Source organism: Anomaloglossus baeobatrachus, chromosome 3 (genome assembly GCF_048569485.1).
Source record: "Anomaloglossus baeobatrachus isolate aAnoBae1 chromosome 3, aAnoBae1.hap1, whole genome shotgun sequence".
NCBI classification, from domain to species: domain Eukaryota; kingdom Metazoa; phylum Chordata; class Amphibia; order Anura; family Aromobatidae; genus Anomaloglossus; species Anomaloglossus baeobatrachus.
Genome location: NC_134355.1, coordinates 677,311,536 through 677,325,082, shown reverse-complemented (window position 1 = coordinate 677,325,082; position 13,547 = coordinate 677,311,536). Strand labels below are relative to the sequence as shown.

At 40.9% G+C, this 13,547-nt stretch overlaps 1 protein-coding gene across 1 annotated transcript in view; it reads left to right on the top strand.

The window, feature by feature from the left end:
* ZNF395 (zinc finger protein 395) overlaps positions 1-10,593 on the top strand; it is a 29,228-nt gene extending 18,635 nt beyond the window's left edge. The window contains exons 7-10 of the mRNA XM_075341272.1: positions 319-577; positions 843-938; positions 1,148-1,248; positions 5,559-10,593. Coding sequence (XP_075197387.1) covers positions 319-577; positions 843-938; positions 1,148-1,248; positions 5,559-5,670 — 568 coding nt within the window. The 3' untranslated portion in view covers positions 5,671-10,593. The remainder of the gene's footprint in view (positions 1-318; positions 578-842; positions 939-1,147; positions 1,249-5,558) is intronic.
* Positions 10,594-13,547: the final 2,954 nt, after the last annotated feature.

The window sequence follows — 13,547 nt, the reverse complement described above, 5'->3', positions numbered from 1 at the left end:
CCAGCAGAATAGTGAGTGCAGCTCTGGAGTATAATACAGGAGGTAACTCAGGATCAGTAATGTATGTACACAGTGACTGCACCAGCAGAATAGTGAGTGCCGCTCTGGAGTATAATACAGGAGGTAACTCAGGATCAGTAATGTAATGTATGTACACAGTGACTGCACCAGCAGAATAGTGAGTGCAGCTCTGGAGTATAATGCAGGAGGTAACTCAGGATCACTAATGTAATGTATGTACGCAATGACTGCACCAGCAGAATAGTGAGTTCTGCTCTGGAGTATAATACAGGATCCTTTGATCTCCTCTCTTTTTAGAGATGGGATGGATACTGATCAGCGTAAGAGAGAGGAGGATTTCTACTACACCGAGGTCCAAATGAAGGATGAATCTGAGCCGGAGAGCACCCCGCGGAGCCCCATCACTGCGACCGCACCTCTTCTCATCCAGCCTCTGACCCCCAAGCTGGAGACGCCGGGTCTGGAGGTGCACAGCTTGGAGTCCCCATTGCCCAGTGTCCTCAGTCAGTCGGCTCCCGGCTCCTTCTGGCATATCCAGGCTGATCACGCTTACCAGGTAACTGAACGCAGCTTTAATTCACATTTCTGGCTGCCTTTGCCGTCACTGAACATATAATCTGCCCGGTCATGTGATTATCCAATGGGAGGCTTTAGGTGCCGCTGTTTTCTATGGGTCCATGTAAAATTTGCGCTATGCATCTCCATTTTTTTTCCCACCTCTATGTTTAGCTGTAGAATTATGAATGCAGCTCTGAAGGAAAGGCTATGTTTTATGGCTGTGTGTATATACAGATACATGTGAGTTTTCCTTGTCCCGCCAGGCGCTGCCTACCATCCAGATCCCGGTTTCCCCTCATATCTTCACCAGTATAAGCTGGGCAGCGGCTGCTCCCTCCACGCTCCCCACCCTCTCTCCAGTAAGTGCTCTGGGTGCGATCCCGCTGGGGTCATTCGCCTTCCATCTCTGCTTGCTGTCAGTTATGGAGTCCACACTCCATTGATACTATGTAACAAGCAGGAGATACATTCAGCTCACAGAGGACTGTTGCACTGTAACAAAACCTCAGCTGTGAGACCTCTGGGGTCGGGTGTGCTGTAACCTTACACAACGTCTTCCTCCTCTCAGATCCGGAGCCGGTCGCTCAGTTTCAGTGAACAGCAGCAGACTCCCACCATAAAGTCCCAGCTGATCGTGGCCTCCCCACCCCGAGCGTCTAATGGGAGCAGGTAGGTTTCTCTCCAGTTGATTGCCCAGTAACCGGAAGGTAAAATGTTTAACTTTTGCAGCAGGCTGTAAATTGAGATGCTCTTTCAGTACGATATTTGCGTTGTTACCAAAGTGGCCACTAGAGGTCAGCGTTGGTATAATAAATAATGATGATATTTCAGAATTCGTCCCTTGGATCGGTCACCAGATTTGAAACCACAAAATACATAAGATCCAAGATCTTGATCATTTGGGGCCGGTGTACTTACTGTAAACATCCTTGTCAGAATGGCTGTAGAATCCTGGAAACTTGGAACTCGTTCTCTGCCTACCCTGATGGACCGCTTTTCACTGTACCTCCTCCCTGCTGCTGTGTCTCCACTTGCCGAGCCTGATTGCAGCTCCTCCTATTTGCTGCTGTTGCTTAATCTCCACCATCTAACCTAACACCACCTCAGTGTCCCTCCTCCCTGCTACTGCTCAATCACTGCCCACCTATCCTGTTTGATAGCTCCTCAGTGTCCCTCCTCCCTGCTTCTGCTGAATCTGCTCCCCTAACCAGTTTTGTAGCTCCTCAGTGTCCCTCCTCCCTGCTTCTGCTGAATCTCTGCCCACCTATCCTGTTTGATAGCTCCTCAGTGTCCCTCCTCTCTGCTTCTGCTGAATCTCTGCCCACCTATCCTGTTTGATAGCCCCTCAGTGTCCCTCCTCCCTGCTTCTGCTGAATCTCTGCTCACCTATCCTGTTTGATAGCTCCTCAGTGTCCCTCCTCTCTGCTTCTGCTGAATCTCTGCTCACCTATCCTGTTTGATAGCTCCTCAGTGTCCCTCCTCCCTGCTTCTGCTGAATCTCTGCCCACCTATCCTGTTTGATAGCTCCTCAGTGTCCCTCCTCCCTGCTTCTGCTGAATCTCTGCTCACCTATCCTGTTTGATAGCTCCTCAGTGTCCCTCCTCTCTGCTTCTGCTGAATCTCTGCTCACCTATCCTGTTTGATAGCTCCTCAGTGTCCCTCCTCTCTGCTTTTGCTGAATCTCTGCTCCCCTATCCTGTTTGATAGCTCCTCAGTGTCCCTCCTCCCTGCTTCTGCTGAATCTCTGCTCACCTATCCTGTTTGATAGCTCCTCAGTGTCCCTCCTCTCTGCTACTGCTGAATCTCTGCTCACCTATCCTGTTTGATAGCTCCTCAGTGTCCCTCCTCCCTGCTTCTGCTGAATCTCTGCTCACCTATCCTGTTTGATAGCTCCTCAGTGTCCCTCCTCCCTGCTACTGCTGAATCTCTGCTCACCTATCCTGTTTGATAGCTCCTCAGTGTCCCTCCTCCCTGCTTCTGCTGAATCTCTGCTCACCTATCCTGTTTGATAGCTCCTCAGTGTCCCTCCTCCCTGCTACTGCTGAATCTCTGCTCACCTATCCTGTTTGATAGCTCCTCAGTGTCCCTCCTCCCTGCTTCTGCTGAATCTCTGCCCACCTATCCTGTTTGATAGCTCCTCAGTGTCCCTCCTCCCTGCTACTGCTGAATCTCTGCTCACCTATCCTGTTTGATAGCTCCTCAGTGTCCCTCCTCCCTGCTTCTGCTGAATCTCTGCTCACCTATCCTGTTTGATAGCTCCTCAGTGTCCCTCCTCCCTGCTTCTGCTGAATCTCTGCTCACCTATCCTGTTTGATAGCTCCTCAGTGTCCCTCCTCCCTGCTACTGCTGAATCTCTGCTCACCTATCCTGTTTGATAGCTCCTCAGTGTCCCTCCTCCCTGCTACTGCTGAATCTCTGCTCACCTATCCTGTTTGATAGCTCCTCAGTGTCCCTCCTCCCTGCTACTGCTGAATCTCTGCTCACCTATCCTGTTTGATAGCTCCTCAGTGTCCCTCCTCCCTGCTTCTGCTGAATCTCTGCTCACCTATCCTGTTTGATAGCTCCTCAGTGTCCCTCCTCCCTGCTTCTGCTGAATCTCTGCTCACCTATCCTGTTTGATAGCTCCTCAGTGTCCCTCCTCTCTGCTACTGCTAAATCACCACATACCTAGCTTGATTGATGGCTCCCCACAGTGCTGAATTTCCAGTTACTTATCTTGATTATCTGCTCCTCAGTGTCCCTCCTCCCTGCTGATGCTCAGATCTCGCACTGCTCAGTACAAGCTGCAGCTTGGTGGGTGGACACTGAATCCACTTGGCCTTCTCATCTCACACTCACTATATCTGAACTGAGTGAAATGGTTTTCTTCATCTTGAACCTACACACACACACACACACACCTCATCACATCTGCAAGATGTTGGTCCTGTGGATTTAATGTGTTGAAATCTGCTGACAGATCTGCTGTAAATCTATTTTCTAGCTTTGAGGCGAAGGGGATTTCCAATTTCTCTGCCACATAATTGCTTCTCGTCCCCTCCCCACTGGTCATTATATTGCCGCAGCGCTGCTGTCGGTGTATAAACTTCATGATCCCGGTCACATGGTTGTGTAGGAAGTATGATATCTATTGTTTATTTTAATTTAAATGATGCATGCCTCCCCTCCCCAACAATTATTTTTTCCATATTTCTGCAAAAAAAAATCTGTCCCAGGTGCAGAAGAACAGCCCAAACCATGATGGCACCACTGGATTGTCCAGGTTTTGTTTAGTAGAAAGGCAGTGATGTTCTTCTTGGCTTTCTCCTGTAATGTTTCCATGCACGACATTGTGTACTCCTGATCGTGGATTTAGGAATATTTAATCTGAGCGAGTCCTTTAGTTGCTTAGTGGTGACCTTGGATTCCTTTGTGACCTCGCAGACTACCTCTGTTGCTCAACCTCTTCAGGAGGATAGTAAAGGTCTCGAATGTCCTCCATTTGTGCACAATTTGACGGTGGTTTACTGTAGTCCAGTCTCTTTGAAGATGGGTTTTGTAATTAGTAACATTTAATGTGAGAGTCCCTTTAGTTGCTTTGTGGTGACCTTAAGTTCCTTTGTGACCTTAAAGACTATATCACTTGCTCTTCTAGTAATCTTTTGCTCAACCGCTCTTCAGGACGGTAATAAAGGTCTTGAATTTCCTCCATTTGTGCACAATCTGACTGGTTTACTGGACTCCAGTCTCTTTAGAGATGGGGTTTGTAGCCTTCCAGTCTTATGAGCATCAATAGATCGAAGGTCCATAGAAACCTCCTTTAGTGACTACCAGAAATGTGTTTTATAAAGGATTTTTTTTATAGATCCCTGTTCTTTAAATAGAACAAGTTGTCCACCCACAACTGATTGTCGTGCCATTGATTGAAAACACCGGTCTCTAATTTCACCTTCAAATAATATGCTAATGCAATTGTTTTCTGGATTGTCCGGGTGATGTTTAGTAGAAGGGCAGTGATGTTCTTTTTGGCTTTCACCTATAATGTTTCCATGCACACTATTTGTGTCCTGATCATGGACTTAGGAACATTAATATGTGCGAGTCCTTTAGTTGCGTAGCAGTGACTTGGGTTCCTTCAGAGACTACCATATTCTTTGCTGCTTTTGTGATCTTTGTGGCTCAACAGCTTTCAGGAGAATGTTGAAGGTCTTGAATCAATGTCCTCCTTTTGTGCACAGTCTGACACTGGTTTACTGTTGTCCAATCTCTTTAGAGATGGGTTTTGGACTTGGGAACATTTAATATGAGCGAGTCCTTTAGTTGGTTAGCAGTGACCTTGGTTTCCTTTGTGACCTCGCAGAATATTCTATTACTTTCTCTTCTAGTGATCTCTGTTGCTTAACAGCTTTTCAGGAGGATAAGAAAGGTCTTGGATTTCCTCCATTTGTACACAATCTGACTGTGCTTTACTGGAGTTCAATCTCTTTAAAGAAGGGTTTTGCACCCTTACCAGCCTGATGAACACCAAAATCTCTTGTTCTAAGATCCTTACAAACCTCCCTTGTTACTACTAGAAATGTGTTTTGAAGGACTTTTTATAGATCCCTGTTTATTTAAATATAACCGGTCGCTCACTCACATATGATTGTCCTCCCATTGATTAAAAACACCAGTCTCTAAATTCACCTTCAAATAATATACTATTCAAATAGTCTTCTGCATTGTCTAGGTGATGTTTAGTAGTAGGGCAGTGATGTTCTTTTTGGCTTTCGACTGTAATGTTTCCATGCACACCATTATTTGTGTCCTCCTGATAGTGGACTTGGGAATATGAATCTGAGCAAGTCCTTTAGTTGCTTAGAGGTGACCTTGGGTCTCTTTGTGACCTGAGAGACTACTATATTCCTTATATCTGTTGCTTAACCGCTCTTCATGAGGATAATAAACCAGTATAACACTGTATAATTAATTATAATTTTTTTTTTTTTTTTTTTTTTAAGGAAAGTTCGTGGCGAAGCCAAAAAATGCCGTAAGGTCTACGGCATTGAGCACCGGGACCAATGGTGCACCGCCTGCCGGTGGAAAAAAGCCTGCCAGAGGTTCCTTGACTGAAACGCGTCGTCCCACTTCTCCGCAGAATATGCGCGTCTCCCAAGAGGCGGACATATCTAGCTTCAACACTTTAAGGCTCCTAGAGTCTGATTTCAAAGCATCTCTGAAAGAGTGGTGATGACTAAAGACTGTAAAGAATTGTAAATGACGAAACCTGTACATCCTTGTATGTCGGCCAGATTTTTTTAAATTTGTTTTAGACTGTAGGATTTTTTTTTTTTTTTTTTCATTTGCTAAATGGATGTGTAGGGACCAAAGTGTTCACTTTTTAAAATCCCTCATTGCTACAAATTTTGATTGTTTTTTTTTTTTTATTTTTTTTTTTTTTTTAACGAAATTTCGAAGAAATACCCGTCCTTGTTGTATATAGCGTCCACTTCAGCTCATGATCTGTACGTGTCCGACACCATTATATATATTTTTTATTTTTAATACATAGTTGTATGTACAGTAAAGATGCATTTTTGACTCCTGCAGCGTCCAGGGTCCATCACATGGCTGTTTCATTGGCGAAGTCTGAAATTCCAGATTTTGCACTTTTTTGGCATCTATTCAAAAATATTGTATCAAGTGACCAGAAAATTCCACAAAAACGAACATATCTCATCATGTGGTGTTCTGTATCTTCTGTAGGCCAAGTGCTTACGTTGATCCATAATATATTGAGCAGCTATCCTCCGTTTATTGGTACCATTTTGCGCAGAGGGAAAAAAAAAAAATCCTTATTTTGTGTGTTTTGACAGTTTTTCCAGAGCAGCTCTATGTGCCCAATCTGAAGAATCTCGGCAAGGAGAACTCCAGTCCAAAATCTTCACCGTAAGGTGGATATTTGTGAAATACTAATGTATGGTGGCCATGGTGCCCTATCACCTGGCCCAAAACCTAACATGCCACCGGTATTCCATCTAGATAATGGAGACATTTCAGTCTTCTCAAGACGTGCATAGGAAAAGGGGCAGAGTTACTCAATCTAAGGGCAAATTCGTGACTAAAATCAGTTCATCTAGTTTGGTGGTCTTCCACCACTTAGACCATGGTTACCCACTTGTGGAAACTTCCTCAGAAGGCTTAGACCATGGTTACCCAGTTGTAGAAACTTCCTCAGAAGGCTTAGACCATGGTTACCCAGTTGTAGAAACTTCCTCAGAAGGCTTAGACCATGGTTACCCAGTTGTAGAAACTTCCTCAGAAGGCTTAGACCATGGTTACCCAGTTGTGGATACTTCTTCAGAAGGCTTAGACCATGGTGGTTGCCCACTTGTTGAAACTTCCTCAGAAGAAGTGCATCTTGTTCTCATGACTAGAGATGACTAAAAGTATGCGGTTGGACTGCTTCATTATTGGAGGTTGTCCATTGCAAGAGGTCAACATCATCTCTACTCATGACCAATGTGGGGTTTTTTTTTGTTTTTTTTTTCTTCATTGGTGGAGTTGGGCTCTTGTTTGTCTTCTTGGATTTTTCCCTTCTTTGTACTCTTGGGTTTCTTCTGAAGGAGTTGTCTAGGATGGTAAACATGGCTGTTTTTGAGACTGCTTCATTATTGGAGGTTGTCCATTGCAAGATGTCAACATCATCTTTACTCATGACCAATGTTTTGGTTGTTTTTTTTCAAGGGTGGAGTTGGACTTTTGTTTGTATTCTTGGGTATCTTATGAAGGAGTTGTCTAGGATTGGGTAAACATGGCTGTTTTTGGTCAACCCTTTCATGAATCCATCGACTGTCTCTGGAACGCTGATACAACCTACAAAATAAACCACTAGGTGCTCGTTTAATATGAAGGTGCTAAGTAAGACCAGAATTCAGCAGAGGAATCCTAATGTGATGCAAAATATGTCCAAAACATGGTCCTTGGAGAGTATATTATACATGGTCTGGAGGACGTTGGGTGGTCCCTTTTTAGATTATCTAGACCAGTAGTTCTCAACTCTAATCCTTGGAGGTCTTCGAACAGGCCAGGTGGTGCTCTCCATAGGACCTCCTGTTTGGAGATACTTGAGGACTAGTGTGAATGGGCATGGATGATCCATCTATTGGTGTTCCTACCGCCCAAAAATGTATTCCTCCTGAATATTGGTTTGTCCTAAAAATGACCGTTTCCACCAAGATTTCTGTGGTCTTCCGATTTGGTTTGGTTCTCCTCCATTTTGTGCTGATTTGAAATCAAGTCTTGGCGCGGACCATTTTCTACAAGGTGCTGTCTAAAAATTACTGTCTAAAAATTACTATCTGCACATCAGTATTTTGAAGATTTATCGTGATACTCTAAAGCACTTATGAAGTTGGGATACTGGACAGCTCGGGAGTCATCTAAGACAGTTTCATCGTGTTGATGAAGTTGGGTGAGGTCCACATACTGGCCCATAAAATATCATTGTCGTGTCCAGGATGAAAGTATGTGACCCCCCCCCCTCCTTTTTCCTAGCTTTAAGTAGGAGTGGTCCTTAGAGCTTTAATGCACCTTTTGTAGGAATTTTTTTTATTCTATTGTGTATTTTCTGTTTCTTATCAATGTGAATGTATCTGTATAGTTAGCATTTTGCATTTCATAGCCGAGCTTCTGCGCAAAAAAGTTGGAAGGATCAGAACTTGCTTTTATATGGATTATGTGTCTGCATTATAAAAGGAGAGGGTGAAATATAAACCCCCATAATCCAATATATAAAGTGCTGCTGATTGCATGATGCTGTCTGGCCCGTACTGGAAAAAAAATAGCTCCCAAAAAAGGTGACTTCGTCTATATATGTAGCAATCCAAAAAGTTTTATTTTACTTTTTTTTATAGTTTGCTGCTACTTTGGAGCTAGTGTAATAAAGCTATACACTTATCCTACTTTAATGCCTATTTAGAATATTTTTTTATGAAACCACTCAGACCCGGGGGTATATTATCCCTAAAATATTTTTTCCCTCTTAGAACATTAGAACCTCTATGCCCAAGATTCTTAAGAGATTGGGCCTTCTATCTCCTATATATACATTTTGTGTATTTGTTTTTTATTTTATATTTTTTTATATAAATATATTTTAACCCCACAAAAAAATATAGGTCTGGCACACTCCATTTTGGGGCTTAAAATAAAGAACTGCAGATGCATGGAGGGCTATAAATCTCCTCGATGTTTACACTTCCACTTCAAGCTGCATTAGCATTTGTGCAAATTTTTCATGTGGGCGTTTTATTTTGTTTTTTTCGTATATCAAATTTAAACTTTGTCTTATAATGTACGTTTTATTTTATTCTCAAATATTTTTAAAGCCATCTTGTGAAGATTGTGTCTGGGATAACTTATTTAAAAAGGTCAAAAGTAGTTAGTTCTTGCTCCTATTTTATTCTCGTTGTTCCCCTGACTATTCCGGTTTTTATTTTTTCAAGATCCGTCATACGGTTCCAGAGATATTGTCATTTTTAGTATTTGATACTAATTTTCATGGTCCTAGTGGGTGGTCCCTTCAGGGAAATTGTCTAAGGGCACACCCCCAAGGAATCCTGGAGCCACACCTCTTTATTAAAGACCACAACAGTTGGCTGTATACAAAAAGTCCCATATCTCTGGAACCGTATGGCGGATTTAGGAAAAACAAAAACTGGAATAGTCAGGGAAGCATCAGGAATCAGTAAAACACAACCTGGTTGCTTTTGATCTTGAGACAGGTCTTCTTTTAATGAGCTATTCCTTGGGCTTGGAACTTCAATAAAAGTGACCATATGAATACACCCCCAGGGCCAGACTAGGGATGGGGTGTTTATAACTGTTTCACCTCCCCCGATGTTATTTTTCAGGCCCATCATTAGTCATTTTGGGGAAACTACTTTAATAAATTGCCCATTAATGGGGCATTTCTTAGTGGTCTTTTTGTTGTTTTTGTATATAAATTTGAATGTTGGTTAGGACTCTTGAAAATAAGGCAGGTTAAGAAATTATTGCCCCCGTTGAGGATGTACACAGGACCACTTCCATTCTAGAGGAGTTTAAAAAAAATTGGGGGCGGTAAAGTGAGTTTTTGTAATTTGATCACTGTACTCTTTGCCCTATTAAATTTTTTTGTATAAAATCCTATTTTATTTTTTTGTTTTTGGGTTTTTGTTTGTTTTTTTGGCAGCTATATTTTGTTTTTTTTTCTCTTTATTGTATCAATTTTGAAAACTCCGTCATTGTGTGAGATAAGAATAATCCCATGTCAAATTAATCAAATATCGGTTCCCCGGTTGTTGTTTTTTCGAAATTTTAAATATATACATTTTGGGGCCTGAATGTAGTTGAGGTTGTTTGCACTTGCACCTGTTTTGAGAAAGAATAGCCATGGACACTTAATTCTATATATATTTTTTTTTTTTTTTTTAAATTCTGTTTTTTTGTTTTTTATTATGAAGATTACAGTTGAATTTTGGAGTGTTTTTAATTTATTTTTTAAAATCTAGCACTTCCCTAGAGAAAGGCTAAAACTTTTAAGATTTAATATATTTACTCAATTTGATTTAAAAAAAAAAAAATAAAAATCTAAAGCGCTTAAGAATTTTTTATAATTATGTTGCACATTCACTGGTAAACAAATCCCAAAAAAATGTTAAAAAGATTGTCCAGAATTCTAAAAAATAAAAAATAAAAAAAAATCTGCTCTCTTGCTTGTCCTCAGGTTGTGTGCGGTAGTGCGGCTCCACCTTATTCAGCTCCTTTGGATCTAGGCTGCAATACCAAATACAACCCATGAGTATGGGTGGCGCTGTTTCCTTAAGAGAGCCATGATAAAATTATATATATTTTTTTATAATATACATATATAATAATTCTTGAGATATATATATATATATATATATATATATATATCTATCTATATCTAACTCATCTCTTATGTATATTTTAAAAAAAAAAAAATTATAATGTACATTATAGAATAGATATACACTATAAAATAATAAATACCGGTATATAATGTATATTTTATAATGTATATTATAAAAATATATTTTTTATAATATACATTATAAAATAGATAGATATATATATATATATATATATATATATATATATATATATATATATATATATATATATATCTATATATATATATATATCTTAAAATGTATATTATAAAAAAAATATATTTTTTAATATAATTCTGTTCTACCTTTTTAACCCTTTTAGCAACACAATTTTTCTATAAACTCACCTAATGCTTTGAGACTGCATGTTTTCGTAATTTTGTGCTTTGTCGGCCTTGGGGAGGGTTGATAGTGCTTTTTTTTTTTTTTTTTAATTTTTCAATTAACGTACTAATTGTAATTTGGGACATTAATTCTATAAATGGGTGTCAAATTTTATAATTTTTACTCATCGGTGAAGCCTCCGAAGTTAAACTGCAACTTTTCAATACTTTTAATATTTTTTTTTATTTTTTTTTTTTTTAAATACTTTGTTTATATCCACACACCACAGTTTCATCCAAACACTAATCATTGTCTTTATGCCATTTTTAAACTGGGTCTTTGTTTTTTTTTTTTTTTCTTTATTTTTTTTAAAATCAAGAGATTTGTTACTTTGTACAGCGCTGTGGAATTAATAGCGCTATATAAATGAATAAAATTATTATTATTAATTATTGTACAATAATTTTGTTGTAAATGTGCATGTTGTAACCTCGATTTTAACTTTGTTAAAAAAAACTTTTTTTTTTTCTTTTTTCCTTACTGTTTTTGCTGGAGCTTAATTTTTTTGTTTCTTTTCAGCCGTCTTCCAAGTATTATTTCTATTGTAATACAATAAAAAAAAAATGTGAACTTGTATGTTTATACAGCGGCGATATGAAATATATTTTCTAAATAATACTTTTGTCTTACGTTTTTATTTATTAATACAATTTTGTTTTTTTTTTTTTAATGAGTAAATGTGAATTCTAGTATAGAAACATTAAAGGGAATAAATAGATTTAGAAGGATCCTCCAATGGTAAGCAATCACAATGATCGACTGCAAGAAGATCCTGGTTTCTAGTGTTTGGTTTCCCTGCAGCGCCCCCACAGGGGAAATGAAGTATTACACAGCTTTCATTTAAGAATAAAAATTGGGTTCTCGATAGAGAGCATGAGAAATGATCTTTTAAAGTTGCAATTAAAGTGAATTAACTAGTATTAGAATCCTCCCTGTTTGGGCGCCAATTTTATTTGTCCAAATAAAACCATCTGAATTGGATCGCTGTTTATGCTCTGCATGGAGGGGTGACGCGCGTCAATGACATAAATTTTACTGATGTCACAGTCTTCAGGATCAGAAGAACCGGAGACGAGGATGGGGAGTTGCTTCGAAAGGCGGGGGGAGGTGGTGGATCTCTCAAACACTTTTCTATCCTCAGAATAAAAGGGTTTCTGGAACGGGAAGAGGCTTATGTAGACAATCTGTTCTATCTTGGTTGCTTCATTGAGGGACACCGGATCCATGGGTTAATAGGATGTCACCTAGAGGCTGACACTGAGAATACATCTTAGAAATGTGATACGCCATGGCAGCCACACGATAATCCTGGGTGGCTGCAGGCTGATGTTACTGGGAGCCCCCCAACCTAAAAATGTGTTTTCCCAGCCTGAGAATACCAGCCCCCAGCTGTCTGGCTTTATCTTGGCTGGTTATCAAAATTGGTGGGCACCACACGCCGTTGTTTTATATTTACATCATGCTATAGACCCGCAGGCTGTGATTAGAAGCATCACACAGGCTGGGGGGCACTGTCTTGACTGCAACAAATCAGATGCTGGTAGGCGGGGGAAGCGGTGAATATGCATGAGCTTAATGAGCGGCCCCGAAAGAAGCAGAGGCTGTAGAAGTAGTGTACAGCCATGCAGGTGACTCGGTAAGTAAATTGCACCAGTTTTATTTTTTGTCTTTTTCTTTATTTCCCGAGTGTCCAACCCCCGCGGGTGCCTTTTGAACCTACGGGGGTCTGACTACACAGTCCGGTCAACCATCACTATTTTTTTCACAAACGCGTCAAATTCAGAATTAACAAACGCACCATTACCACGTGTTTTTTTTTTTTTTTTTTTTTTTTTTTGTTAACATTGCCAGGCACTCTGGGACAAGCTGCAGTTTTGGTTGCTTGCGCATATACCCTATGGGTATTCATGATTTGGAGTTACCCTTATACCCCCCCATGAAGTGACTAAGAGTAAAAACTACTGTTCAGCATGTATCCCCTTGTCGGTGTAGCAGGACTGTGTACCTTGACGTAGTTCGGAATCTGCTACATGGGGCATTTCGTCCTTTTGCCTTTGACTCCTGCCCACCCACCTTTTGGTGTTTTCCGAAAGGGCCTAGAATTGGTGTGGCCCTATTGGCTTTCCTATTTACTTATTTTGGGCTTGCTGGCGGGACCCCATTTGTTATCAATTCTCTAACTTGTGCACCTCCCCATTAACTTATCCGAGCCGGTCTCTTCCTGACTACCTGTCTGAGCGGTCGGCGTTCGTGCACCCCTGGCCACTCTTAGTAGGCCAGCAAGCCCTTTACTGTGTGCCAGTTAGTGGAGTTGTAATGCGGGGGGCAGTAGCGCACCCCCCTCCTTCCCCAGTGACTTATTTTATCTGGTGTGGACTGTGCATGGATGCTTTTTACCTCCTCAAGACCATGCCTCTGCACTTTATGCTATCTTGGCAGTGCCATATTTTTTTTCCTAGGGCTGGTGATCAAAACATGGCCGTGTCCTGGTTGCACTACTTTGCACTCCTCCCCGGCCATGGTCACTAACCTGTTGAATCTTCACCACACTCTAATTTAAGCAGAACATTGGACCGTGTAGATGCTTTACTACTGGGGGCCCGACACTTGCAGTTCCCCAACAGCACTCCTTCTTTTTGGGCACCAGATAGCTCCCCTTGTATTTCCTAT